The sequence below is a fragment of the Podarcis vaucheri genome (assembly GCF_965113315.1).
Source record: "Podarcis vaucheri genome assembly, chromosome: 10".
Lineage (NCBI taxonomy): Eukaryota > Metazoa > Chordata > Lepidosauria > Squamata > Lacertidae > Podarcis > Podarcis vaucheri.
Window position 1 is genome coordinate 24,939,201 of NC_138748.1, and position 27,403 is coordinate 24,966,603.

The 27,403-nt window shown below is 43.6% G+C and overlaps 2 protein-coding genes across 4 annotated transcripts in view; one reads left to right on the forward strand and one right to left on the reverse strand.

Moving 5' to 3' along the window:
• The window catches only part of TMEM117 (transmembrane protein 117), a 214,840-nt gene that overhangs the window by 25,146 nt on the left and 162,291 nt on the right, over nt 1–27,403 (forward strand). For all 3 annotated transcript variants that reach the window (XM_082239739.1, XM_082239741.1, XM_082239740.1), the window contains exon 3: nt 14,899–15,031. In XM_082239739.1, the coding sequence (XP_082095865.1) occupies nt 14,899–15,031 (133 nt within the window). The remainder of the gene's footprint in view (nt 1–14,898; nt 15,032–27,403) is intronic.
• Nucleotides 1,627–11,488, reverse strand: LOC309542335 (lysophosphatidic acid receptor 6-like; the record flags this gene model as incomplete). Its single annotated transcript, XM_082241067.1, has 2 exons — nt 1,627–2,840; nt 11,416–11,488. The coding sequence occupies 2 exons, from the start codon at nt 11,486–11,488 to the stop codon at nt 1,834–1,836; spliced, it is 1,080 nt and encodes a 359-aa protein (XP_082097193.1). The 3' UTR covers nt 1,627–1,833.

The following is a 27,403-nucleotide window of genomic DNA, read 5'->3' on the forward strand; positions in this document are numbered from 1 at the left end:
AGAGGCCCTTAAAGTGTGGAATTCAAAGTTTTAACATTTAGTGGCAACATACATAATAATAAATTATTATTTGGCGGTGGATGGGGATATAGACACATTACATATAAGATCTTACATATAAAATCTGTATGTATTCCTTAGCAGCCTGTACAACATTCCACTGTACAACATGGAGTCCACTGGGCTGGGGACACCTATGCTAAAATTTACATTGATGCTGTTTGTATTCTTGTAGTGTTGTCATCACCAATGATTTTTAGCAAATAAATTAGACTCATTCGGGGTAAACCAAGAATCTTCATCCATTTTTGTATCTTAATTGCCCATTGCTCTTCCTTTGTAGGTGAGCTAAATTCATGGCTGTACTAAATTCTATCAGGGATTTTATGTTTGCAGCACTGTACCATAAAACAGGAATTAAATTTACCTGCTTACCAGCTGTTGAATATAGGGACAGATGGAGCCCTAGAAACATTGCACTAGCCGCATGGGAGTTGCTTTCATCTGCACGGCTGGGATAACATTTGGCCAGGAGCCAATCATGCAGGTCTTTCCCAAACGGCTCCCAGCAGAGTGCCAGGTCCATGTTTGGAGCCTATGGGATCTGCCCTTGTCTGCACAATCGGGACATTTAACCATTCATCAAGGCCAGTGAATCCCAACCCCTGCCCCCCATGGACCACTTGAAAATTGCTGTGGCCCTAACAGACCCCTTAATGATTTCTCTGCTGCTTGTTGTAGCAATTGTTTTGCACTGTGCTAAACACTGTATGATTTTTTTTTTTGGTATTTGTATTTCTTATTTTTTATTGCCATTTGAATTCCATAGACTTCTATAAAATTCAAAGTGGAAGTGTTATTCAAAGACATGCCATGAATGATGCTCAGACCACAGTTTGGGTGCCTAGCCTTCTGGAAGGCAATCAGGGCAGAGGGGATACCACACGACTTAGGTAATGCTTGAGAAGCCCCAATGGAGAAAACTTCCTGCACATAAGCAATGGTTAAATCTGGAAATACCAGGCAGTGGATTTTAAGACTTGAAGGGCTATCATTCCCTTTCAAAGCTGTCAACTTTTCCCTTTTCTTGCGAGGAATCCTATTCAGAATAAGGGAATTTCCCTTAAAAAAAGGGAAAAGTTGACAGCTATGTTCCCTTTCAATATGGAATGTGGTAAATGTGAACTGATTATATTACTGAGATCTGTTTCATTAGTGAACATCTGTCACACATCCTTCTCTGATGATATGGTAGAGTTTGGTGAGATTCTAATGTATTGCCTGGTCCAAGATCAATCCAGTGAAAGTGGTCAGAATGGAATTTTTCTGCAGTGTGTGAGCAGCTATCGAGCTGCGTAGAACCCTTAGTCCAGTTCACTTAAGGCATAGCCCTTTCCAGACATTACAATTTGGGAAAAATAAACACACAAGGAGGCAGGGGAGAGGAATCCACTTGCCCCAAGCCTTTCCGGTTGTGAAGGAAGCAGCAATCTCCTTCTGAAGAGTCACTCTACATTCTAGAACACTGGTTTTCCAGGGTTCCAAAATGTGTGTGTAACCTCCATGAGTACAGAAGGTTCCCAGCTTCAGATGTTACCATCTATGAGCTGGAAGGGCAATGGGAATGAAGCTGGAAGAAGCGGGAGCCAGTATGCTCATCCCTACCACCTGTCCTTATGGGTTTACTTTACTCTAACGGTAATGCTCGAAGAAAGACTCAATGACCTTGAAAAGCTTGCTGATATGCCAGCAGAGCTTGATTCAACAAAAGGTACCACTTGTCTCAAAACTATTATCAGAGCAGAAGTTGAAAATGACGAAGCATCTAACCTATCAAAGTGCAGCTGCAGCATCCTCAATTTTATGTGATCGACAGCAATGACATCTGTGTTTAGGAGAACACTGCATGGTTTTGAACTTATCTTGGAATTTCTTGCTTGCAAGCACGAAAATGATGGGGTTTAGGGAGCTGCTCAAAACACAGATGACTTCGGTGAACTTATAAATGACAACTATCAGGTGTATATTGTCAGAGTTGAGCTGGTAATTCATTCTGTAAATTATCACTGCCGTCATTGTGGCATGATAGGGAATGAAGGCCACCGCAAAAACAATCATTGCAGCTAAAACCAATAGCAAGGACTTTCCAATTCGGTGTCTTCCCTGTTGGCGGCTTTTCATTTTCTGTAATGCTTTCACAGTCAACGTGTAGCATGTAAAGATGACTATGACTGGAATAAGGAATCCAAAGAGAACTCTGAAAATGGTAAATGGCACCGCAAAGTGCAGAGGGTCTCCCACTTTATCCAGGCAAGCTACAGATTCCCTTTTCCTCTGGACCATGAATGTGTAGTAAAAATCAGGAATGGACTCTATGAAAATGAGGACCCAGATGGCGATGGTGCAATACGTAGCTCTGCTTTTATCCCACCATTTTAAGGAACGAATTGGGTGGACGGCACCTAGAAATCGGTCAAAACTGATCAGTGTGAGAAAATAGATGCTTCCGTAGACGTTAATGTCGAAGAACGTTCGTTTCACCTGGCAGAATATCTGGGTAGAATATGCTGTGTGATTAAGCAGAAGGTAGTAGGCTGAAAAGGGAATCAGGAAAATCCAGGTGAAGTCGCACAGTGCCAAATTGAATAAAAATACAGTACTACTGGTCCACGATTTCACAGTGTATGTATAATAGAGCAGCGTGAATGTGTTCCCAAGAAATCCTATTAGCACAACTATGAAGCAAAGTATAAACACAAAGTAGCAGTACCATTCCAGCCTGCTAAAGCTGCTGCAGAAGGTAATGCAAGTAGTATTTGACATCCTTCCATGGATTTTACCTGAAAGCAAAAGAAAAAGTCAAGGTGTTGCTTCAAAATACTTAAAAGGATCTCTGTGAGCAAACGGGACTTCAGTGGTAAATAAATTCTCTGTGGCCCACTCACTTGGCACTGGCTCAGGTCGAATGATAGTATGGTACAATAAAATTGGAAAGTGGGCATTTCAGCACAGCAGAAGATTCATACACATTTTGTGCAGTGTCTGTGTAGCCAGCGTGGTGTAGTGGTTAAGAGCAGTGGACTCGTAATCTGGTGAACCGGGTTCGCGCCTCTGCAGCTGCTGGGTGACCTTGGGCTAGTCACACTTCTCTGAAGTCTCTCAGCCCCACTCACTCACCTCACAGAGTGTTTGTTGTGGGGGAGGAAGGGAAAGGAGATTGTTAGTCGCTTTGAGACTCCTTAGGGTAGTGATAAAGCGGAATATCAAATCCAAACTCTTCGGTATGACATTGCCTTCATCCAAATGCCATCCCCATATTGTTTCCCCATGTAATTTGGATTTACTGTTTCAGTGGAAAAATATGGCAAAAAAGGATGCTTCTTGGTGGCCCTTTCCCTTCCCTTATTTGCCATATTTTTTTGCATGCAGAAGGTCCCAGGTTATCCCTGGCAGTAGAGAAACCACAGCCTGGGAGAGCTGCTGCCAGCTAGCGGAGTTACTCTGAACTAGATAGACGTTTGGTCTAACTTGATATAAGACAGCTTCCTAGCCTTGCCATGGCTTTTGTTTAGCCAATTGGTACCTTGGTTCTCAAGCTTAATCCATTCCAGGAGTCCGTTCGACTCCCGAAACCGCTCGAAAATCAAGGTGTGGCTTCTGATTGGCTGCAGGAGCTTCCTGCACTCAAGCGCAAGCCGCGTCGGATGTTCAGCTTCCGAAAAACATTCGCAAACCGGAACACTTACTACCGGGTTTGCGGCATTTAGCAGCTGATTTATTCAACAACTAAGCCACTCGAGAACCAAGATACCACTGTATATAAAGCTTTTTTCTCATGGTGAATAGCAAGTACATTTGGGGATTGTGGGGGTGGATTCTGACCAGGACTGTGGTGGTGGGGTTCCAAAGGGTTAAACCCTCTCATCGTGGTCCCAATCCTGCTCCCCTTCCCCTGCTCCATCCTATATATCAACAAAGCAAGGCCCCACGATGAGAATAATGCCACATTTAATTTGTCATTGAGTCTCTCCAGGCAATGTTTGCAAAACGCCTATTCCATAAAACCCTAGTTTTCTGTACCTAAGACTGCTATTTTATGTGTTCTTAGACTGCTCATTTCCAGAATCCTGCTGTTCCTGTTTGGAGGATACCTTGCGCTCCAGCAGGGCAATGCAACTCGTTTTGTAGTTATAAGTATCTATTGGTAATTACTTCTCACTGCTTAATCTCTGGGCTACTATAAAGATTCCCGTAATTACAAGCACAAAATGATAAGGAGACATTATCCAGGCTAAGATGATAATATTTAATTACTTCCTGCTAAACAAAGGTACTATGAAGGCAACAATCCCATAATGTGCGTTAATGCTGCTTTCTGTGTCTAAAATTACCAAATGAAACCAAATGAGGACCAAGCGAAACGTGAGAATGTATGGGGCGGGTATATTAGCTTCATCATGTGTGAGTGGGTCATGGATCTATGTACTGTTGACAGATGTGAAAACTGCCCATTATTTATTTTTCTAATCAATTTATATTCCACCATTCCTGTGGCATCAATGACAAAGCATCCTACAAACAATTAAATTGTCTCAGTCCAGAGTCAGCACAGCTTTAGACAGGATGAGACCATCACCTCATGCGGTGCCCCCCGCTGGGTGCTCCACTACTGCCAGAGAAGCAGTGCTGATTTTGGATGAGATTGTGTCAATTTCCAGCAAGGTGTTGCTGGAATCACAATCACAGGAGCTCGTGTGATTTCTTGCACGATCTCACCTGAAATCAGCATTGATGCCAGCACATTGAAAATGCATGCACTACGGTAAAGTGTGTAAACAATGCATATATCAGTGACTATAGCATACACCAGTGTGTTACATTAGGGAAAAGTGCTTTGCAAATGTGTGCATGAAGATAAATTTATTGTGGAATGCTGATGAATTTTCATGTAGACTTAAAAAATAATAATAATCCACAAATTGATGTGGATGTAGGCAGTTGGAAAAATGAGAGACTGAGAGAATTTGAAACTGTCACATTCACTCATTCCTAGTCATGTATATCCTATATTATGGGATACATTGCAAACAATGGTTCATAATTATAGCCTTTCACGCTTTGCAGCATTAGGCGTTAGAAAAAACAGAAACAGATATTGGTCTTTAATGGAACAGTAGCTAATATGACATCCAGTACTGAAAATTAATGCTTTACCTTTTGGTTATTAATTGTGAGGCAAATTCCTCTTTTATGCTCAATTAACACTCCAGTAAAGTGTAATGAGCTATGCCAATAGAAATTTAACGTTTCATTTTAATTCTTAATGCAGTCAAGGTAAAATGAATTGTCAAGATCTGTATTTATTAGAATTAAAAGAGAACTGCTTGAAAATCATTTCAGTATAAGAATTCATGGAAAATATAATATTCAGCTGCAGGCTCTGTATTCCATGGTTATGTATAACTTAAAACTCAGGTTAGTTCCTACATTTCTTTCTCGAGACAGACAGATGCCAAGAACAACACTAAATGCTGTATCCCATTCAAACAAATACTTGAAAATAGGTCTTTTACTATTTTCTTACCTGGTTTAAAAATGGTTGCATTCTCCATTGAGAAGGGCTGGGAGTTCCAAGTCATATTGGAATTTCCCCATTAATCTCCAGCTTTGTCAAAATGGGATGCTATCCCATTAACGTCTATGTTCCCATCTGTGTTCGTTAATAATCCACATATTGTGGATAATGAAAATGGAAACATACGGGCCACTTCTTTCAGCCTCTGGACTCCTCCCCTTCACAGAGAAAGGCTAAGTCACACTTTTCTGCTTGCCCACACTTTTACAATGATACCGCATATTATCTCGGGAAAACAATTTGCCGCCTGTGTTTTCACTGCTTATCATAAAAATACGCCGCACAAAATCCAAACCGATCAGGTTTTGTTTTGTGTAGATGCTTTTAAGGAATCCTAGGAAACCAATCCAAAGTACACAACAGCAGCTAGCTAGCTAGCTACCTTTGTGGATCTTTCTGCTCACAGCACTGGCACCTCCGTTTGCCATTGTGGTTCACTGGTTAGTGTGTCGGACTGGGGCCTCAGGGAGCAGGGTTCAAATCTCCACTAAGGCATACATCGCACTGGGTGACCTTGGGCCAGTTGCTGTCGGTCAGCCTAACCTACCTCACTGGGTTGTTGTGAGGTTTTAATGGGAAGGGGCAGAACCATGCATGCCACCTTGAGGTCCTTGGAAGAAGAAGAAGAAGAAGAAGAAGAAGAAGAAGAAGAAGAAGAGTTTGGATTTGATATCCCGCTTCATCACTACCCGAAGGAGTCTCAAAGCGGCTAACTTTCTCCTTTCCCTTCCTCCCCCACAACAAACACTCCATGAGGTGAGTGAGGCTGAGAGACTTCAGAGAAGTGTGACTAGCCCAAGGCCACCCAGCAGCTGCATGTGGAGGAGCGGAGACGCAAACCCGGTTCACCAGATGACGAGTCTACCGCTCTTAACCACTACACCACACTGGCTCTCTAGAGGAAAAGCCAGAGTTCACTGTAACAAGGAAGGGAGGATCTTCCCTTTTTTGGAGTCCCATTTTGAGAAGGACATAGTAGTCTTAGCGAATAGTACCTCTTAGAGATTTTTTAAAAATATTAGGTGGTACATAAATGCTTTAAATAAACAAACAATAGTCTTCCCAAGCCGTGACAGAAACCAGAGCACACAGAAGCGCCGTTTACATTCCCGCCACAGTGGTACCTATTTATCTACTTGCACTGGTGTGCTTTCAAACTGCTAGGTTGGCAGGAACTGGGACAGAGCAACAAGAGCTCACTCCATTGTGGAGATTCGAACCGCCGACCTTCCGATTGGCAAGCCCAAGAGGCTCAGTGGTTTAGACCACAGCACCACCCATGTTCCTGATTGATATTCATATAATTGCCATATTCACATAAGTGGTCTCATCCTTTCAAATACTAACTTTTTGGATTTTAACTCACCATGCTCAATTGTACACATGTAGCAGAATACTGGGAATTGTGACGTAGCAAGAATGGATTTTGTACCACTTTCAACAGCAGGCTTTGAGTGTGCATGTCATTTTTTAAAAATGGTCCCTTCCTTTTTAAAAACAAACAAACAAATAAACAGCTTCCATCTAGACAATTAGCACAGCAGACTGTAATAGAAATTCTCTTCCTGGTGTGTTAGCTTGCTACTTGCAGGGAGGTGTTGCTTCTGTATATGAGAAGGTTTTCAAAAAGGATATCTCTTTTTTTTTTTTTTATTTTTTATTAAATTTTTATTAGAAAAAAGATTCACGTTACATGTCAAACTTCAGATACATATTTACATTTCGTTAAAAAGTAGGAAGAAAAAGAAAAATAAACAAAGGAAGAAAAATACAAAAAAGAAAGCACTCCGAAAAAGATAAGAAAAAAAAAAAAGAGAAGAAGAAAAAAACAAAAAAGAGAAAGAAAAAGAAGACCATTAAAAAAGACAGACTTCCGTTCAACTTGGTCCAGGATTACCCAATCGTTAAATAATATTTGCAGTAGAACTTACAGTAGTATTTAACATCGACAGTATTAATTATCTTCTGCTGTTATATTACTAATACCCATATTGTTCTCAACATAAATTAAAAATTTCTTCCATTCATCTTTAAGTTTCGTAATATTATTTTGCCTTAATTTCTGTGTTAATCTCGCTAATTCTATATATTGATATAATTTCACCTGCCACTCTCCGGTCGTAGGCATGTCAGGGGATTTCCATTTTTGTGCAATTAGAATTCTCGCCGCAGCTGTCGCATATTGAAAAAAGGTTTGATCTGATTTTTTTATTTCCTCACCAATCATACCTAAAAGAAACAACTCAGGTATCTTGGGGAAATTATATTTTAAAATTTTTTTCAGTTCGTCATAGATCCTTCCCCAGAATTCCTTCACTACCTCGCAGGTCCACCAAATGTGGAAAAAGGTCCCAATCTTTTCTTTGCATCTCCAACAGCTATTATCGACAGTTTTATACATCTTTCCTAGCTTTGCTGGGGTCAAATACCAGCGGTACATCATTTTCTCTAGGTTTTCTCGGAGGGTTACACACGCTGTGAATTTTATACCCTTCCTCCAGAGTGTCTGCCATTTATTATAATCGATATTATATCCAAGATCTCTATCCCACTTCACCATCGCGCCCTTCACCAAATCCTCTCTTGTATCCCATTCCAATAGTTGTTTGTATAGTTTAGAGAGGTGTTTATCATTACTCTCTAAAATTTCTATCTGAAATCTTGATTTCTTATCGCTCATCCCCTGTTTCTTGTGCTCATTCCACAGTGCATTAATCTGATGGAAGTGAAGCCATTCTTTTATTTTATCTGTCACCTCATCATAGGGCTTCAGCTTCCAACCCTCTTCCGTCTTGGTTAAGAGATCCTCATAAGTCCATCTTTCTCCCATCATGTTCGGTTTTTTTATTTTAACAATATCCACTGGGGAGAGCCACCAAGGGGTCCCTTTTTCAATCAGTTTTTTATATCTATTCCACACCTCCAATAGTGAACCTCTGATTATGTGACTAGAGAACCCTCTGTGAATCTCACCTTTCCCCTGCCACAGGTAGGCGTGCCACCCGAACCTAATGTCAAAACCCTCTAAGTCCAATAGATCAGTGTTTCTAAGGGTGGCCCATTCCTTTAACCAGCTTAGACAAGCTGCCTCATAATATAACCTTATATTCGGCACCGCAAAACCGCCCCTCTCTCTTGCATCTGTCAGGTATTTAAACTTTATCCTGGCTCTCTTCCCCTGCCAAATGAACTTAGTCATGATTCTTTGCCAATTCTTAAAACGGGTGATGCCTTTGATTATCGGGATATTTTGGAACAGAAATAATAACCTTGGGAGGATGCACATTTTAATCGCCGCCATCCTCCCCGTCCATGAGAGCTTCAGCCTCTGCCAAATGTCCAAATCTTTTTTTATTTCCTGCCAAATTTTATCATAATTATCTTCCACCAAATTTATATTTTTTGGAGATAGCCAGATTCCCAAATATTTTACCTTATTCACAATTTTTATACCGGTCCTTTGTTCCAATTGGGTTTTGTCCCCAATAGCCAGATTCTTTGTTAAAATTTTTGTTTTTTTCCTGTTTAATCTAAATCCTGACAATCTGCCGAATTCCTCTAATAATTCTAACACCTTACACACACTGTCCACTGGTTCTTCCAAGGATAGGACTAGGTCGTCGGCATATGCCTTTAGCTTAAATTCTTTCTTTCCAATTCTTATCCCCTTCACACCCACTGCATCTCTTATTCTATTTGCAATGACTTCCAAAACCATTATAAAGAGGAGGGGGGATAAAGGGCAGCCCTGCCTTGTACCTTTCCCAATCTTGAATGATTTAGTTAGGCTGTTGTTTATAATCAGCATAGCCTGTTGTTCCGAGTAAATAGCTTTAATTCCTCTCAGGTAGGGGCCTTCTATACCTGCCTTCTCCAAACATAGTGATAAGAATTCCCAAGAGACATTATCGAAAGCCTTCTCGGCATCTATAAAGATTAGTGCGGCTGGAGTGTCTATCTTTATATCTAGATATTCAATGATGTTTAATATATGGCGCACATTATCTTTCTGATATCGATTAGGGAGGAATCCCGCTTGGTCTTTATGGATGTATTTCATTAATAACTTCTTAAGTCTACTTGCCATTATATCGGCAAAGATCTTATAATCGTTATTAAGCAAAGAGATTGGCCTATAGTTTTTTATATCAGTTTTCTCCGTTTCTGATTTTGGAACTAAAGTTATAAATGCCTCCTTCCAGGAGCCGGGAATTTTCCCTCCCTGGAGGATATTGTTGATAACATCTCTAAGCACAGGAGCAAGGAGTTCCTCTAGTGTTTTATAATATTTTGAGGGCAAACCATCCGGCCCAGGGGCCTTACCATTTTTCATCCTATTAATAGCTTCCTTCACTTCATTTACTGTGATTTCCTTATTTAAACATATTCTATCCTCATCCGATATATATTTTCCTCTATCCTGCCCCAAATATCTTTCAATTTCTGATCTATCTTCAGTTCCTCTTTCATATAACTTTTCAAAAAACTGAACGAACCTTTTTTCTATTTCATCTGGGGCTTCTATAATATTATCTTCCATTATTATTTTACTTATCACATTTTGCTTTTTCCTCTTTCTCAGCTGCCAAGCGAGTAACTTCCCCATTTTATTTGCCGATTCAAAAAACCTCTGCTTCATATATTTGATTCTCCAATCTATTTCTTGATTTAGTATAGCTGAGTATTGGGCCTGTAGCACCTTTAAGGCACGGGCGGCCTCAACATCTGCTGGATTTGTAGTCAGTTTCCTTTCATAATTTCTCAGTTGTGTGAGGATTTCTTCTTTCTTTTGTTCTCTTAGTTTCTTCCTAAGATTATTTTGTTGGATTAAGACCCCCCTCATAACCGACTTACTGGCATCCCATACAATATCTATAGTGGGTTCCCCCCTCAAATTCAGATCCAAGTATTCTTTTAAGGTACCTTTGACCTTTTCTTTCACATCATCATTATCCAGTAGATATTCCTGCATCCGCCATCTATATTGTCCCTTAAACCCACCATTAATTTCCATTACCAACGCACAGTGGTCAGAGAGTGTCCTAGGCAAAATTTCACATCTCTTCACCCTTAAAATTAGGTTTCTCGTCATCCAAATTTGGTCAATTCGACCCCAACTTTGATGTGGTTCTGAGTAGTGAGTGAACTGTTTGGAAGTAGGGTTTTTGTGTCTCCAGACATCAACTAAATCTAGATTATCCTCTAGGTCCTTAAAAGATTTCGGCAGTTTTCCTCTATTGGAGTTCCCTCTCTTTATGCTCCTGTCCAACTCCGGTACTGACACACCATTCATATCCCCGAGCAGAATTAGTTTATGCGTTTCTAATTCTAATAAGATTCCTTCAAGTTTCTCGAAAAATTCTGCTCTATTTTTATTCGGGGCGTAGACCGTCACTACATTAATTTTTTCCCCCCTAACATTTAGTTGGATCCCTAAAATTCTTCCTTCCTCGTCTTTACAGATTTGTACGGGGTCCCACTTCTCTTTTACATATATGACTACCCCTTTTTTTTTTTTTACCTCCGAATTGATAAACTCTACTCCTAATTTTTTATTCATCAAAATATGTTTATGTTTCTTCGCAATATGGGTTTCCTGAAAACAAATTACGTCATAGTTTTTATTTTTCAACACTCTCTCAATTTTATTCCTTTTAACTTTCTCATTCAACCCATTCACATTCCAGGATAAAAAGTTTAATGTGTGTGTTATTGTTTCTCTTTAACTATTACGATTTCTCTGACCGAGGTCCCGAACTAAACTCTGCTGCCTCAGATACCTGAAAGCTCCCCCTCCTCTGCCGTCTCCGCTCCCACCACGGCTTCATCATCTTCCTCATCTGTTTCTTCCATCTCCGCTCCTCCTCCCGCCCCCCCCTCCCCTGTCTCCTCCTCAACCTTCTCCCTGCTCCCAGGCCTATGCTCTGGCCTTCCCAGATCTTTCTCATACCTTCTCATAAACTTCTCAGCCTCCTGTGTGTCCAGCAATCTAAATTTCTTGTCCTTATAATGGAAGGTAATCCCTTCCGGGAACTCCCATCTAAATTGTATCCCCTTTCTCTTCAGAACAGCCACCACCTGTTTGTATCCCTCTCTTTTACGTAATAACCTGACCGGTATTTCTTTATAAATAATAATGGGTCTTCCATCAATTCTTAATCTATTGTGGTAGCTCTTCCTTAAGATTAGGTTTTTTATTTCCACTGAGTTGAAAATCACTAAGCAGTCTCCCAAGAATTTGTTAGTTCTAAAATGTTTAGGTCTTGACATCCTGAAAACATTCTCTATAGAGAGAGCCAACTCTTCCTCCCTTATATCTAGCCATTTAGACAGTTCTCTAATCATTTTTCCTCTTATATCTTCATTTCTTTCCTCCACTACTCCCCTGAATTTCAAGTGTAACTGCTTTTGTCGCATATCTGCCATGGCTAGATTATCCCATATCCTATCTTGTGAGCTACTTAACTCTCTCAACTCCTCTTTCACCTTCATTGTCTCTCTCTTTTGCTCCCTTATCTCTTTCTGCAATTTCTTGTTAGATTCTTCAATCAGACTGGACTTAACAGAAAGGTCCTGGATTTTAGCCGAGAGTTCCCCAACTGCTCCCTCTATCCTCTTGTCAATTCTCTCTTGTACCTCTCCTAGCTTATGTTCCATACATAATGCATTTTGTTTAAATTCCTCCCTTATTCTCGCCCACAAATTGTCCAGATCTTTAATTTCTTCCTGTCGGGATATCTCAACCTGCTGTCTGACATGGCACAACCCACTTTGCTGTCCCAGGACCCTTCCACCTCATTGGACTGCCACACATGTCAATCTGGGCTTAGTTCTACTAAAATCACTTAAAATTCAAGCACCACAGGTCATGGTTTGAACCACCTGCTTTTTTGTGTTAACCAATTAGCTTCCTGAAATAGAAGCATTTCAACGAAAGCCATTAGCGTAAGCTGCTTTGTAGCCCCTTTAAGTATTTTTCATTGTGAGAAATGATTCTATTTTAGATGCTCGTTCTCCCTGATTTGCCTCCTGAAGCATCGCTCATGGCACTTAGCCATCACTTATACATTGCCTCATTAGGAAGAAGTGGTATGTTAACTTTTCAGCATTAAATAATGTCAGCACTCAGCCTACTTCCCCCCCTTTTTTGGTTAACGCTGCTCTCTAAGTAGGGTAATCACATTGCAGGAAGAGACTTCTACCATGGCCATATCTGAAACCAAAAGGGCTAGAATTTACCTCAGACCTGGGCTGGGGCTTGGGGAGAAATCGCTAAGATGGGAATACAGTATAACCGTAGCTCTAACTCAGTAAAAGAAGCCTTTAGCTTTTTCACAGAGAATAAAATATGCTGTAGATATCCAGTTAGGATGGAGATTAATGACTTTATTCTTAGCATACCACCAAGCTGAATGCTGTCAGCAGGTCTAATTACTCTTCTGTGTGGCTGAGTTGCCACAATAAACATTCTTTTGTTGCGTTTCCCATCAAATACATTCTCCGCTAACAGGACTCTTAAAGCCAGTTCAAACTGAGTTGAAGTAGTTCTCTTGGGTTGCAGTTCTAAACTTGCTTGCACAGGAGTAAGCGCCATATCATTCAATGTGGCTTACCTCTGAATAGGTACGGATGAGATTGTGCTGTTGCAAGTCTGGGGGTGGGGCAAGGTGAGCAGCCAATGGCATTTTATCTCTCTCATTTGATCAACTTGAATCAACCCAGGGCCTACATGCTAGCGAGACTGAATGTGCTACTCTGAGCAACACAACAGAGGAGAGTCCAGGAAATATTACTCGTAGAGAGACTATGCCCTTGTGGACAGAGACAAATAGAATCCATCACACATGTTATTTTGCACTGCCCCTGGTATCAGATAATACAATCCAAGTTTATTAATCAGTTGGTTGTTAGCAGGGAGTGGCATTCAGGCGAATGTAAGGTAGCCTTCCTTATGCTTACTCAGGATGGAGATAGCAATCAGGTTTCTACAACACACACAGAGGATTCCTAAATGTTATACAACACTAATCTAGGTGTTAAAAAGGTAAAGGTAAAGGGACCCCTGACCATTAGGCCCAGTCGTGACCGACTCTGGGGTTGCGGCACTCATCTTACATTATTGGCCGAGGGAGCCAGCGTACAGCTTCCGGGTCATGTGGCCAGCATGACTAAGCCGCTTCTGGCGAACCAGAGCAGTGCATGGAAACGCCGTTTACCTTCCCGCCAGAGCGGTACCTATTTATCTACTCGCACTTTGACGTGCTTTCGAACTGCTAGGTTAGCAGGAGCAGGGACCGAGCAACGGGAGCTCACCCTGTCGCGGGGATTCAAACTGCCAACCTTCTGATCGGCAAGTCCTAGGCTCTGTGGTTTAACCCACAGCGCCACCCGCATCCCAAATCTAGGCATTAGATGCAGGTTTTTGTTTAGCTGGTGATATATAATGATGCTGAAAAGCAGATACTGTATTGCCCAGCCCTAGTCATGGGTGGGATGGCAGAGTTGAAGGACACACCCTAGCCAGACCAAAACACTCAAAGTAGGGCCAGAAGCAGGTGTGACTAGGGAGGGGTTGTGCCCTGAGGAGAGACGTGGAAGGGCCACTTTCAGCCCCCAGCCCCAGGCCACATCCATTAAACTTGCACATTTACTGAAATACCCATGAACACATGTATACTAGCTTGAGGAACTTTGGCCGAGGGAACAGCAGAACTTTGGAATCCAAATTATTCCTTTGGAAGTCAGCAGTCCAAATTATCCAAGCAACCCAGAAGCTGCCTCACCCACACACCCACTTGTTCCTCCTAGTATAATATCTCAACAGGCCCAACAAGAAAATACTATGATGTGGGAAGGAGTGTGTGCCAGGCCACAGCAGGAGCTTTGGAGCCAACGTTTTGCGTGTCTCGTTCTGTGGGAGCCACAAGCCAATTCTTTCATTCACACAGAATCAACAAAAACTGCACCATTCCAAAAACGCTTTGTAGTCAAATGTATGCATGAATGTGACACGAGTTTTCCAAGCCACATCGCAACTGCCGGGAAGGGGTATCTCTGTTTATCGTGTAAACAGATGCCTTACAATGGAGCCACCGACCATATTATTTGCCAAACCTGCGCATTTGCATGTTTATTGGAGTTTGATTCAATCATTGAACCTCCTAGGCAAATATAGACCTGCCACCTGTCTTTTCTCCCTCTCGTATTAGAGCAGTGGAAAACCTGTTGTTTTAACATGTTTCTTAACCATCTTCTCATTGCAGGCCAATTACTCCGATTGAAAATGTTCCGCGAGGACCACGGGTCTTGGATGACAATGTTCTTCAGCACCATCCTCTTCCTCTTTATTTTTTCTCACATATACAATCTGTGTCTCCTTATGGCAGGTTACATGAGGTAAGCTGTGTTTCCCTAAACCATATCCTCTTAATTAGCTCTTTTGGGTGCCGTAACAGATTGGTCACTGCGTAGCTAACAGAGAGCCTATGGTCCTCCAAATGTTCTGGGACTCCAACTCCCACCGGTCCCAGCCAGCATGACCAATAGTTAGGGATTATGAGAGCTGCAGTCCAGAAAACATACTGCGTGTGACAGGTCTGCATTGCGGAGTGAATCAGATTCATTCCTATCCTTGAATATGGCACAAATATTTTCATACCTGAAAATTGCAACTTGAGTGGTGAATACAACTTGAGTTCCTGGAGGTGTGTATGTGGTTGTTGTTGTTTTAATGCTCATCAGTTTCTGGCATATGGCTAGAAAAGAAGTGAAGGACACGGGTCTGCTGATTTCAGGCTATCATGTCTTTTAAATTTTACTAGGGGGTGGCACCCACCTGCATTCTCCTGCCTCCTGCTCCACATTTTCTCCCTCTTTCTATGTTTCACAAACACACACATAACCTGCATCACAACCCTCCCAGACCCTGCAATTGGGGGACACCAGGGCAGTAAAGGGCTACCCAGGGCAGCCCCAGAAGACATCTCACTTGGGGTCACCTCAAACATAGCAGTGCCTCTGTGCAGGTGACCTATTTTATTCCATGAGCCCACCAGTCAAGTATGGCAGCTCATCAGGAACTTGTTACATTCCCTTGTTTTTGCTTATTAGCTGGGACAATAAAATGGGGAGCAGTGGGGGAAGGAGTAAACGGAACGTGTCAAGAAAATGGCATGAATTTTGTCGAGGTTACTTCTGGTCAAACATGGTGTGTGCTGCTTTTGGGGAAGCTATCTTTCCTTTTTCCTTTTTCCTAGTGCTCTTTTCTGAAGGGGGATTATATTTAAAGCATCCCTGCTGCTGAATGGGGGAGATTTCCCCCTTCAAAAACACACAAACAAGCCGATAAACCAAACCAAACCAAACCAAACATGGTGTTTTATAAACAATGAAAGGAAACACACATTTTTTTGAGGATTCGAAATACCAGAGAAGCCATTATATGCAGCGGTGCACAGGAGGGACCAGGGAAAGCTGCCACACCAGCCGAACCCTTGCCACTGGGTGGGCATGGGGCACAGAGGGTTCATGGGCCACACTGTGCTGCATACCTGTGCAGGGGGGAGCCCACCTGGCCTTGGCAGACACGCAGGGTGGGGATCCCGATGGGGTTGTGCACCCTCAAAACCATGTGCCTGGGGCTACAGCCCCACTAGCTCTCCTCACGCTATGGCCCTGGCTATATGTTAGCATCTCAACAGACTCTCTCTGAGGACACATCACCCTGGCTGAAACTTAGCAGGTCTTGGCCTTCTCACTGTCTGCCACAAGGGGGCTGCCTAAGTGCCTCTGTCCCCATTGTTCTGCCAGGACACTGAGGTCCAGCTCCGAGGGCCTTCTGGCGGTTTCCTCACTGCAAGAAGTGAGGTTACAGGGAACCAGGCAGAGGGCCTTGTTGGTAGTGGAACACCCTCCCATCATATGTCAAGGAAATAAACAACTCTCTGACTTTTAGAAGACATCTGAAGGCAGCCCTGTTTAGGGAAGATTTTAATGTTTGATGTTTTATCACATTTTCAATATTCTGTTGGGAGCCGCCCAGAGTGGCTGGGGAAACCCAGCCAGATGGGTGGGAAACAAACAAACAAACAAACAAACAAATGTGCGGGGCTCACAATATGGTCCCTATGGACACATACCCTTTGATGCTCACAAGACCCCTTGCCCCTTCTGGATTTTAATTTTAAAAACCCCAGAGTTTTACAAAACTCTTTGCTTCTCTGATTGGGGAGCATTGCCTGCCCCCCCTTTTGTGTGGTGTGGTGGAGTGGTGTAGCCTGTTGTTTGTTTAATAATAATAATAATAATAATAATAATAATAATAATAATAATAAATTTTATTTATACCCCACCCTCCCCAGCCAAGACACCTAACAACCAATAATAAAAACAAGTTGATTAAAATACAATTTAAAAAACAACATTAAAACACAACATTAAAACATTAGGATGCAGCCTCTTCACAGGAGGAGAAAGGAAAAAGAAAGATGGGGAGGGAATCAAACTGATTCTAAGGCCAGGTGGAACAACTCTTTTTAGAGAGAGGATAACTCTGAGAATTCCCAAGGTTCTGTGAAATGCACATTTTGTAGTGCACACAACAAGGATCCCTCCCAAATGCGCCATTGGACCCAAAGAGTTTGGGCACCCTGATCTACACCATCTCAATGTGTATTGAGGAATCAGGGCAAAATGTATTGATATCAGATCATTATATTTCAGGAGACATTGTACACTGCCACAGAAGTATGAGTTGGCAGTTAAGGCACCATCATCTAAAACAGGGCAAGGAATCCAAAACCTTTCTGCCTTGCAAAACACTGGGATGAAATCCAAACTGCCTTCTAAAATCAGCTCACAAAATCCTTTCCCACATCATATGGGTGTGTTTTCACCAGCATATTTCTGGGAAGAACCACAAGAGGGCAGCAAAAGGCTTTCAAAATCAGAAGAGCGGACGTATATTTTGGGACTTCAAAAGGGTTCAACATTTAGAAAGCTGTGAATGGTGATCAGTGTTGCTTACCATTCATAGAGGCGCGTACTGTGAAGAGTCAGAAATCCAGTAATACGATCCTATAGAGAACTTCTCCCAAATTATAATGTTCTTTGTGGTTTCCTATATTTTTTATCTTTATTTTTTTTTAAAAAAGAATTTAATTAGAATGGAGTTACTCTTGAAGAATTACGGTATTCAAGACAGGCTGGTAATGTGGCTTGTTATTTCAGTTATGGTTCTGAGTCATTGCTTTTCTTCTTCTTCTAAAAAAGTATCACTAATTGCCTCTATGTGGTGGGGTTGGGCCAGAATTCATCATGTCTGCCAGAAAAGAACGGAGATGGTTATAGGTCTAGCTGAAAAGAACTGGGTGACATCTCACCCCTTCTAAGCTCACTTTGAGCAATAAGCTGTTAGCCACCCAGAAATCACGGGGTGGGGGATATATCAATCTCAGAGGATATTTAGGGAAGCTTTTAATGTTTGATGTATTACTGTATTTTAATATTTGGTTGGAAGCTGCCCAGAGTGGCTGGGGAAGCCCAGCCAGATGGGCTGGGTATAAATAATAAATTATTATTATTATTATTATTATTATTATTATTATGCTCTGTAGCAGACCTTACCTAACAATAAAAAGTTTCAAAGAGTAAAGTCATCCAACTGGAATCCATTAGCACATTTAGAACCCATTAACATATTTGCCAGGGGGAAGTTTATTTATACTGTTGATCTTGCCACATCGGTCGGTTCATTACCAGCAGCTACTGGTTGCCAGCCTGCTTGGATCATATCCGTCAGATCAAATCGGAAATTTGCACTCGGAAATTGTAATGTGATGCATCTCTGTTTGCCTCCTGTGCTGCTTCATGTTTTGGGCTCTCTTTATTAAAAGAACACACATCTCGAATATTTCTTCTACTCTTTCTACCCCTCCCCCTTCTCTTGTGTGTGTATTTGATAAAAGCCTGTTAAAGCTTATAAAGGTAAAGGGACCCCTGACCATTAGGTCCAGTCGTGACCGACTCTGGGGTTGCGGCGCTCATCTTGCTTTATTGGCCGAGGGAGCTGGCGTACAGCTTCTGGGTTATGTGGCCAGCATGACTAAGCCACTTCTGGCGAACCAGAGCAGCGCACGGAAATGCCGTTTACCTTCCCGCTGCAGCGGTACGTGCTTTTGAACTGCTAGGGTGGCAGGAGCAGGGACCGAGCAACGGGAGCTCACCCCGTCGCAGGGATTTGAACCGCCAACCTTCTGATAGGCAAGTCCTAGGCTCTGTGGTTTAACCCACAGCGCCACCCATATATAAAGCTTATACGCCATGATAAATTTCTTAGGAGGAGTCGCTAACCAAGTGCTCCCTCTCCAGAACAAAACCCACTGAAATTAGTGGACCTTAGTTAGGCATGTTTATTGACTTCACTGGCTCTGCTTTAAGTCGGACTAACATTGGGCACATCTTTTAAGATGCCCCAAGGCTCTGTTTTGGTTCCCTCCCTTCCTTTGGGGGTTATGCAGAAAGGAGCAAACCATTAAGGAAATTATGACTCTAGAGCAGTAGTACCCAGTTAGCTAAGGATTGTAGACCCATTGTTTTTCAAAAGCCAAGCCACGGACACCTACTTTTGAAAATTTTGATATCTCTGTGGTAGTATTTTTTTCTGTGAATGGTGCCATGGACCACCTGGGGTCTTTGGACCGCCAATTGGAAAATATTGCTCTAGAGGAGGAGCAGGGAATCCACACTTGCCAATACCAGTAAAAGAAAATGGGGTGTCCAGGCCACTTCATAGGCATCTGCCTCAGATTTACATTAAGGTGTTGCCTGGGGTTACCATGGCAACACCTCACGTTTCTTTTGGAATGTACTTGGATTGTATGGACAGCATTTTCAAGGTTTTGCTCCTTTTTATGAAAGCAATAATACCACATTCCCCACAGGTGATGTTTTCCCCCCCTTTTCCTGAGGAAATTTACAGTTTCTCAAACTCGAGAGCCTATAGATGATACACTGCAGCTCCCTGAAAGCGTTTACACTCTCATTCAGTCAAGGTTTCCTTTGTGCAGAGAGAGACCAGAGAAACTGATTCCTTTGCATGTCAGAGGTTATTGTATTTTAATATTCTGTTGGAAGCTGCCCAGAGTGGCTGGGGAAACCCAGTCAGATGGGTGGGGTATAAATAAATTATTATTATTATTACAGTGGTACCCTGCAAGACGAACGCCTCACGAGACGAAAAAGTCGCGAAACGAAAGGTTTTTTCGTTTTCGAGTTGCCTCGCAAGACAAATTTCCCTATGGGCTTGCTTCGCAAAATGAAGCTTGCCCCGGGGACAGCGGGTCTTCTCTTTTGAAGCAAGCGGCTGCGGGGAGATCGCTTCTCCCGGTGCTCCGAAGCCGGGCGGGGGGGCGGGAACACCTGCCCCAGCCGCCGGGCTCCGGAGCGCTGCTGCAAAGCCGGGCGGGGGGGAGGGAACACCTGCCCCAGCCGCCGGGCTCCGGAGCGCTGCTGCAAAGCCGGGCGGGGGGGAGGGAACACCTGCCCCAGCCGCCGGGCTCCGGAGCGCTGCTGCAAAGCCGGGCGGGGGGGAGGGAACACCTGCCCCAGCCGCCGGGCTCCGGAGCGCTGCTGCAAAGCTGGGCGGGGGGGGGAACACCTGCCCCAGCCACCCCGCTTCGGAACGCTGCTCCGAAGCGGGGCGGGGGGGGGGCGGGAACACCTGCCCCAGCCGCCGGGCTCCGGAGCGCTGCTGCAAAGCTGGGCGGGGGGGGAACACCTGCCCCAGCCACCCCGCTTCGGAACGCTGCTCCGAAGCGGGGCGGGGGGGCGGGAACACCTGCCCCAGCCGCCGGGCTCCGGAGCGCTGCTGCGAAGCCGGGCGGGCGGGGGGGGGCGGGAACACCTTCTGAAGGTGGGCGGGGGGCGAAAGTCTTTGTCCCCCCTGCCTGCCTTCCCAGGGGCTTTTAAATCGTCCCGGACAGCGGAGGAGTCCTCCGCTGTCCCGGGGCGATTTTAAAATGCCGCCCGCCAGCATTTTAAGATCGCCCGGACAGCGGAGTAGTCCTCCGCTGTCCCGGGGTTTTTTTAAATGCTGGGGGTGGGAAGAAAAGCCCTTGTCCCCCCCCCAGCCTTCAGAAGAGGTCGGGGGACAGACTGTCCCCGGACCTGGTCTGAAGGCGGTTTCCCTAGGTACGCATTAATTGATTTTCAATGCATTCCTATGGGAAACCGTGCATCGCAAGACGAAAAAACCGCAAGACGAAGAGACTTGCGGAACGAATTAATTTCGTCTTGCGAGGCACCACTGTATTATTATTATTATTATTATTATTATTATTATATCTACAGAATTACAATAATGTAAAAAAAACACCATATATGTTAAAATGCAGTGGGTAGTGTTAAGATATGCCACCCGGTGCTCCTTAGAGGAAGGGTGAAATGCAGTCAATAATGCAATGGGTATAGAATATGTCAAAACACTTGTGAGGAACAAGCTAGCTGTGTCCTGAAAGTTGGGAGATGTGTCTCTGGAAAGCTGAGAGAAGGGGGAAGGGAACAGACTGGGTTTGGATACATTTGAATTTGGTGATGGCTTCTAAATGTCTTGTGCCCTTAGGAGCAACCCATATGCAAAAACCTTCTCTTAATGTACAGTTCTGGGTCTTGTGACAGAGGCACCTAGAGAACTATTCTTTTCCTCCTGCTCCCAGGCCTGGCTGCATGTGACAACAAGCGGGGCCATGCTGCAGATTTCAAAATGGCGCCTAATTAGCAGAGCCACTGGCTGGACAGACAAATGGCTGTCAGATAGATATTCTGAGGTGGCAAATTCACACTATCCAGGTATATTTGTGACAGGTCCCCCCCCATACACACATACATACATGCACATGCATGTTTTGCACATGTGTTCAAATTTTAATACACGTTCCTAATGTTTGATACTGGTTAGGTATAAAAATGTTGCAGAGATTCTTTGCTAATGTTGCAGAACAGATGCTTTATCCATGACAGACAAAAAAAAGAGGAGGTTATAGAAATAGATGGGGCAAATGAATAGGAAGCAAGAGCTGCCGTCAAAACTCTTGGGAACTAGCAAATGTCACCTTGACCATTGTTCTAGCTGATTGCTGCTATAGCCTCTGCCCCATTGCTGCAAGTGGAAGCAAAAATGAAAATTACAGTGTTGGAACCTATTAAAATTGAAGTGACCTAGTGGGAGGGGGGGGGAAGGAGAATTATGTGGTCCATTTGAAAATATTTTTATCAGACTAGAGGAAGGAAGGGAGGGAGGGATGGAAAAACAATGGCATTTGGTAAATCATTGTAATGCTGCCTTTACTTCCTTTGTGCTGCTTAAATGGGAATAAATTAGAACAAAATTGGCAGCTGCTGGAAAGTTTTTAGCAGCCTGAATAAGTGCTATATTGATTGATAAGTGGTGGTGGACTCCAGTGAGGGTTTTAGCAGTAAAAATGCTCATGAAGCAGTGGTACCTAATTATCCACAGTAATGGAGAAGCTGCTCTTAAATTTGTTGTGAAATAGATGGAGTAGGGTTTCGGGTCTGCATCCGCATCGCCTATTTAGAGATGTCTGTGATAGGGCTAGGCTGCACAACTTGTGGCTTGCCAAGTCAAATTATGTAAGATCTGTTAAGAGGTGGGAAGAGCTCCCTTGTTTTTTCTTGCTGCCTGCCACTGTGGGAAGCTGTCAAGCATCTGATACACCCACAATACATGACTGGCAGTCAGGAGTTCAGTTTGATGGGTCACATGTCAGTGTCTTGTGAGCATTTGCACCAGGGCTGCTCATGTAGCTGAGCACCCCTGCTCAAATTCGTGTCACCACGATTACAGTGGTACCTCTGGTTGCAAACGGGATCCGTTCTGGAGGCCCGTTCGCAACATGAAAGGAACGCAATCCACAGCGGCGCATCTGCGCATGCGCAGGTTGCGATTAGCCACTTCTGCGCATGCGCGTGATGTCATTTTGCGCATCTGCGCATGTGCGAGCAGCGAAACCCGGAAGTAACCCTTTCTGGTACTTCTGGGTCGCCGCAGGACGCAACCTGAAAAAACGTAACATGAAGCAAAGTAACACGAGGTATGACTGTACTCTCTGGGCCTGATTTTGCTGCCCTTTTCCCTTTCCTGTGGCAACCCCACCCAGCCTTCCCCCTTGTCGCTAAATGACACAAGGAGCATAAATGTTCCCTAGAGGGTAAGATTTCCTGATGCAGTGTTGTAAAACCTCGCCACAACCAAATCAGAATGAAGTGTTCAATAAACAAGTTGTCTGGAGGTAGCCACAGTTGCTGCGATCCGAAAGTGGCTTGTGCTGAGGTAACAGGGGTGGCAAAGTCTTGCGATTAGACGTGACACAAGCTTGTCGTATTAAGCTTCCTTTCCATGACAGTCCCTTTATGAAGAGATTTACTGTCTCAGAAATGCATGTCTGATCTGTTTCATTTTGTGTGTGCACGGAATTAAGGTATTCCGTTTTTGGTCAAGAAGGTGCATTGCACTGAAGCATAGCTTGCACTGCACAGAGCTGGCAGAAAGTGAACCAGATGATGAATACTGGGCTGTGTGTGTGTGTGTGACATAAGAACTCCTTTGTGTAGCCATTTCTTTATTTTCCAGATGCTTCCCAAAGAAACCTCTTCAGCAAAGGGCTCAGTTAGAAAGAGAGAGGGACGTTGTTGCAGCTTCCATCTCTCTTTAATTCAGAGATATTAATGGACCACAACTCCCATTAACCTTGACCACTGGCCATGTCTGCTGGGCCGAATGGGAGTTGTAGTCTAACAACATCTGGAGGATACCACATGAGCAACCCCTACGTCAGGGCTAATGCAGCTGCTGAACCTTCTGCATGTACTGTAACTCAGAAGCACTACCACTGTGAACAATGGCCCTTCCCCTATGTCAGGGTTTTCCAAACTTGGATCTCCAGCAGTTTTTGAACTACAACTCCCATTGTCCCTAACTAGCAGGACCAGTGGTCAGGGATGATGGGAACTGTAGATTTCAACAGAAGTCTCACAAAGTTCAACAAAAAAAGCAGAAGACCCAGTGGATCAGTTTGTGCATAAGGTCCATACATGCATAAGTATCTATTCCATTTGTCTGTTGCAACCACTACTATGCTATAAGATCCACTACCCTGTAATATTACATAGGAGCCTGTTTGTCAGGGAACTGCCATCGGAGCTAGAGGCGGAGGGAAGGCTCCAGAGGGATGCCGGAGAGGGTCCCAGTAGGGAGAGGGGCAGCCCATTTGCTGGGGAAGGAAATCAGCGTAACACCAGTGGAGAAGGGGGGCAGGTGGGGGAATCGGAGAGGAGGCTCCAAGACTCCTCGCCGGAGACCAGCGGAGAGAGTACGGGTCCTCTGCTGCCCACACCCTCCCTGCGCAGAAGACTTCCGCGCAGGGAGAGTAGGAGGAGACTTGGCGTCAAGGAACTTTTGTGCTGGAAGAAGTTTAAGAAACGCCCACTGACGGATTCTGCCAGCGACTGAGACAGTCACGATGCTGGAGGCTGTTCAGTCAGAAAGGGTTAACCAGGTAACCTCGCCAGCAGTGGTGGCAACTTACTCACGAGCAACCCCTAAACCCATTACACTGTTCTACTGATGAAGCCTAGGATGGTGAAACAAGGCTAATATTCCGGAAATCCTTGTATTAGACTATTTGAAAGGATTACCTTTCATGTGGATTATTGGACTCTATGAACAGACAGGTGGAATAGATACTTATAGATGTATGGATCTTATGCATGAACTGACTAGAGAATGAACTGATCCACTGGGTCGCCTGCTTTTTTCACTGAACTTTATGAGACTTCTGTTGAAATCTACAATTTGATACAATGAATAGTATACCTTATTTATTCAAAAGTACAGCCGGTAACATCTTGTGTGTTTATACACTTTTTCCCTTCTGAGAATTAGCACCCTAAAGGCAGTCAAGGCACAATGTATGTGGCTTCCTTAAAGTCTTTGTCCTTTCTGCATAGCCAGCTTGGTGTCAACAAGAACTTTATTCAGCACAGTTCCAATGCACAGGGCAAGGGGCGGGGATGCATGGCTGGTGGAGCAGTGGTAGCTGCAACGTTGCAACCCTGGCACCACAAAACCTGTGCATGCTAGTGTCGTCCTGGCATAGCCACCACTCTATAGCACCCTCAGCCATTTTACTTGCTGGCCCCATTAATTTGCCACACAGCTGCTCGTAGGATCAGGCCATTAGTTCCACCGACATCAGTGAGTTGAGCTTAATTAGGCACTCGCTTACATTTAATCTTGTAGTCATTAATTCTTATTATCCATGCACTTACTTCCTAAATGCTTTGGCCGGGATCCAAAGTGCTCTTTTAGGTGGGCCCAAGGGTCTGGGCATGCCCAGTGGGATATTTTGGCTTTTGTCGTTGAACAGTTAAATGCCCTTATTTATCTGCATTTGCTTGTATAGTTTTTATCCTGCACCTTCAGCAATCCTATTAGGTTTCTAGAAGGGCTAGCAAATCCAGGAAAGATGGCAAAAATAAATGAGCCCTCTTCAGGTGTCATGAGTCAGGAGAACATAAGAAAAATTTGCTGCATCAGACCTGTCTAGCCCAGCCCAGTAGCCCCTCTAGAGACCACTGAGATGCCTGTGGGAAACTTGCAAGCAGGATTCAAGCATAGGGGGTATCACAGTCACTCAAAAGTGTCCCAATGAGATGAGTCTGATTTGCTTCTGATGAGAGCCCAATTCAGTCACTGATCTCCTGTGCAATTAGAATGCATTTATTTATTATTTTATTTATTTATTAAACTTCTATACCACCATTCATGCAAGGGTCTCAGGACGATTCACAATATAAAAACATAAAAATACATGGCATAGCAGTGGCGTAGCGTGGGTTGTCAGCACCCGGGGCAAGGCAAGTAATTTGCGCCCCCTAACCCATGGATTTGCACCCCCTAACCCGTGGATTTGCGCCCCCTAACCCTAACCCCCAGATGTTGCGCCCGGTGTGGCCGGCCCCCCCTGCACCCTCCACGCTACGCCACTGTGGCATAGTAACAAACAAAAGCAATGCTCCCCAGGCCAAGTTTAAAAAGGCTGTAGATTGTTTAATTTAGGGTTGCCGTATTCCCAAAAGTGAAATTCTGGACAGAGTTGTGGGGGTTTTTTTGGTCAAAAACATCTCCCCAAAAACATTCATTTGGGGGCTTTTCTTAGATTTCTTTTTTGATTTAAAAAAAAATAAAAACAGCCCAACTTGCCATACGTTGGGGTTTTCCTGGACATTTTGCTGATTCAGCACAAATCCGCCCGGATGCCATTTTCCTGAGCGATTCGGGGACGTGTCTGGGAAAACCCGGACATATAGCAGTCCTATTTAATTAGCCAAAGGCCTGGGAGAAGTGGAAGGTTCTTGCTTGGCGCCTGAAGATATGTAATGAAGGCATCCAGCAAGCCAGTTTAGGCGTGTATTTCTGTTGCTGATGAGGAAAAGGAAACTAATAATCAAGTGAAAAGTGTGAATTCAGGTTAGATAAATTTGATTCAGTTCACATTTAAAGGCAAATCTACTTAAATTGCACTTTCTGAGACAATCTGAGAACCAAAACACAGCCATCCATCAAGATTTGCAGAGCAGTTCTCCAGCCAAGTACAGTGGTACCTCGGGTTAAGTACTTAATTCGTTCCAGAGGTCCGTACTTAACCTGAAACTGTTCTTAACCTGAAGCACCACTTTAGCTAATGGGGCCTCCTGCTGCTGCCGCGCCGCCGCAGCACGATTTCTGTTCTTATCCTGAAGCAATATTCTTAACCTGAAGCACTATTTCTGGGTTAGCGGAGTCTGTAACCTGAAGCGTATGTAACCCGAGGTACCACTGTAATGTGGACAACCCCAAAGAGGCATCTGCTTGGGTTAAAGCATGAAGTATATATATATATATATATATATTGGTGAAAATGACTTAGAAAAGTGCAATGTATTTAGGTAAATTACATGCAATTCACACTAAATTGCTTGCGAATTTTTATGAGGACCATGTGTGTGTGTGCAGAAACTAATGTGAAAATGTGAAGAAGCAAGACTGGAAAAATGAAAAACTGAGAGAAGCCAGAATTGACAGGTTCACCCCTCCCTATTGGTCAGGCATCTCCATATAAATCTGCTTATCTTTCTATTCTTAGATTGCCTGCTGTTGGCTTTGTATTGGGAACTACAAAAAGAAGGAGCTGTTGGGAAGGAATATTGGGTTGACTTTATATGACACATACACAGAGGCTATTGGGAACGTCTGCATTACTATAGGTTAAATAATTTTTTTCTGTGTTCTTTTGGTCGCTCTACAGCTCGATTTCCATAAAAGAATTTAGATTAGAACTGAATATTCTGAAATCAGGCAGGAGACTGCTAGAGGGCACTGTGGCTAAGCATTTTGGAGTCTCTTATTTAACACTCCCGTTCTGGCCAGAATTTTTCAGCAAGTTGGAATCAGCCCTAGTGTGAAACTGTATTTGTTAAGTTTGAACCAGCTGATCTTTTGTTACCATGGGGTGGGGGTGGATAATGATGAGGAAGCCAGAAATTTAACTTGCCTTTTCTCTCTCTCTCTGTCTCTCTATGAAAAGGAGATTCAAAAATCATACATGGAACACTATTTTTCTACCTACCCAAAGAAGCCTCTGCAACAAATGAATATTTAGTTCTGCCATCTGCAAGTGCTCAATGCTCCCATCCATTAATCATATTTGTCTA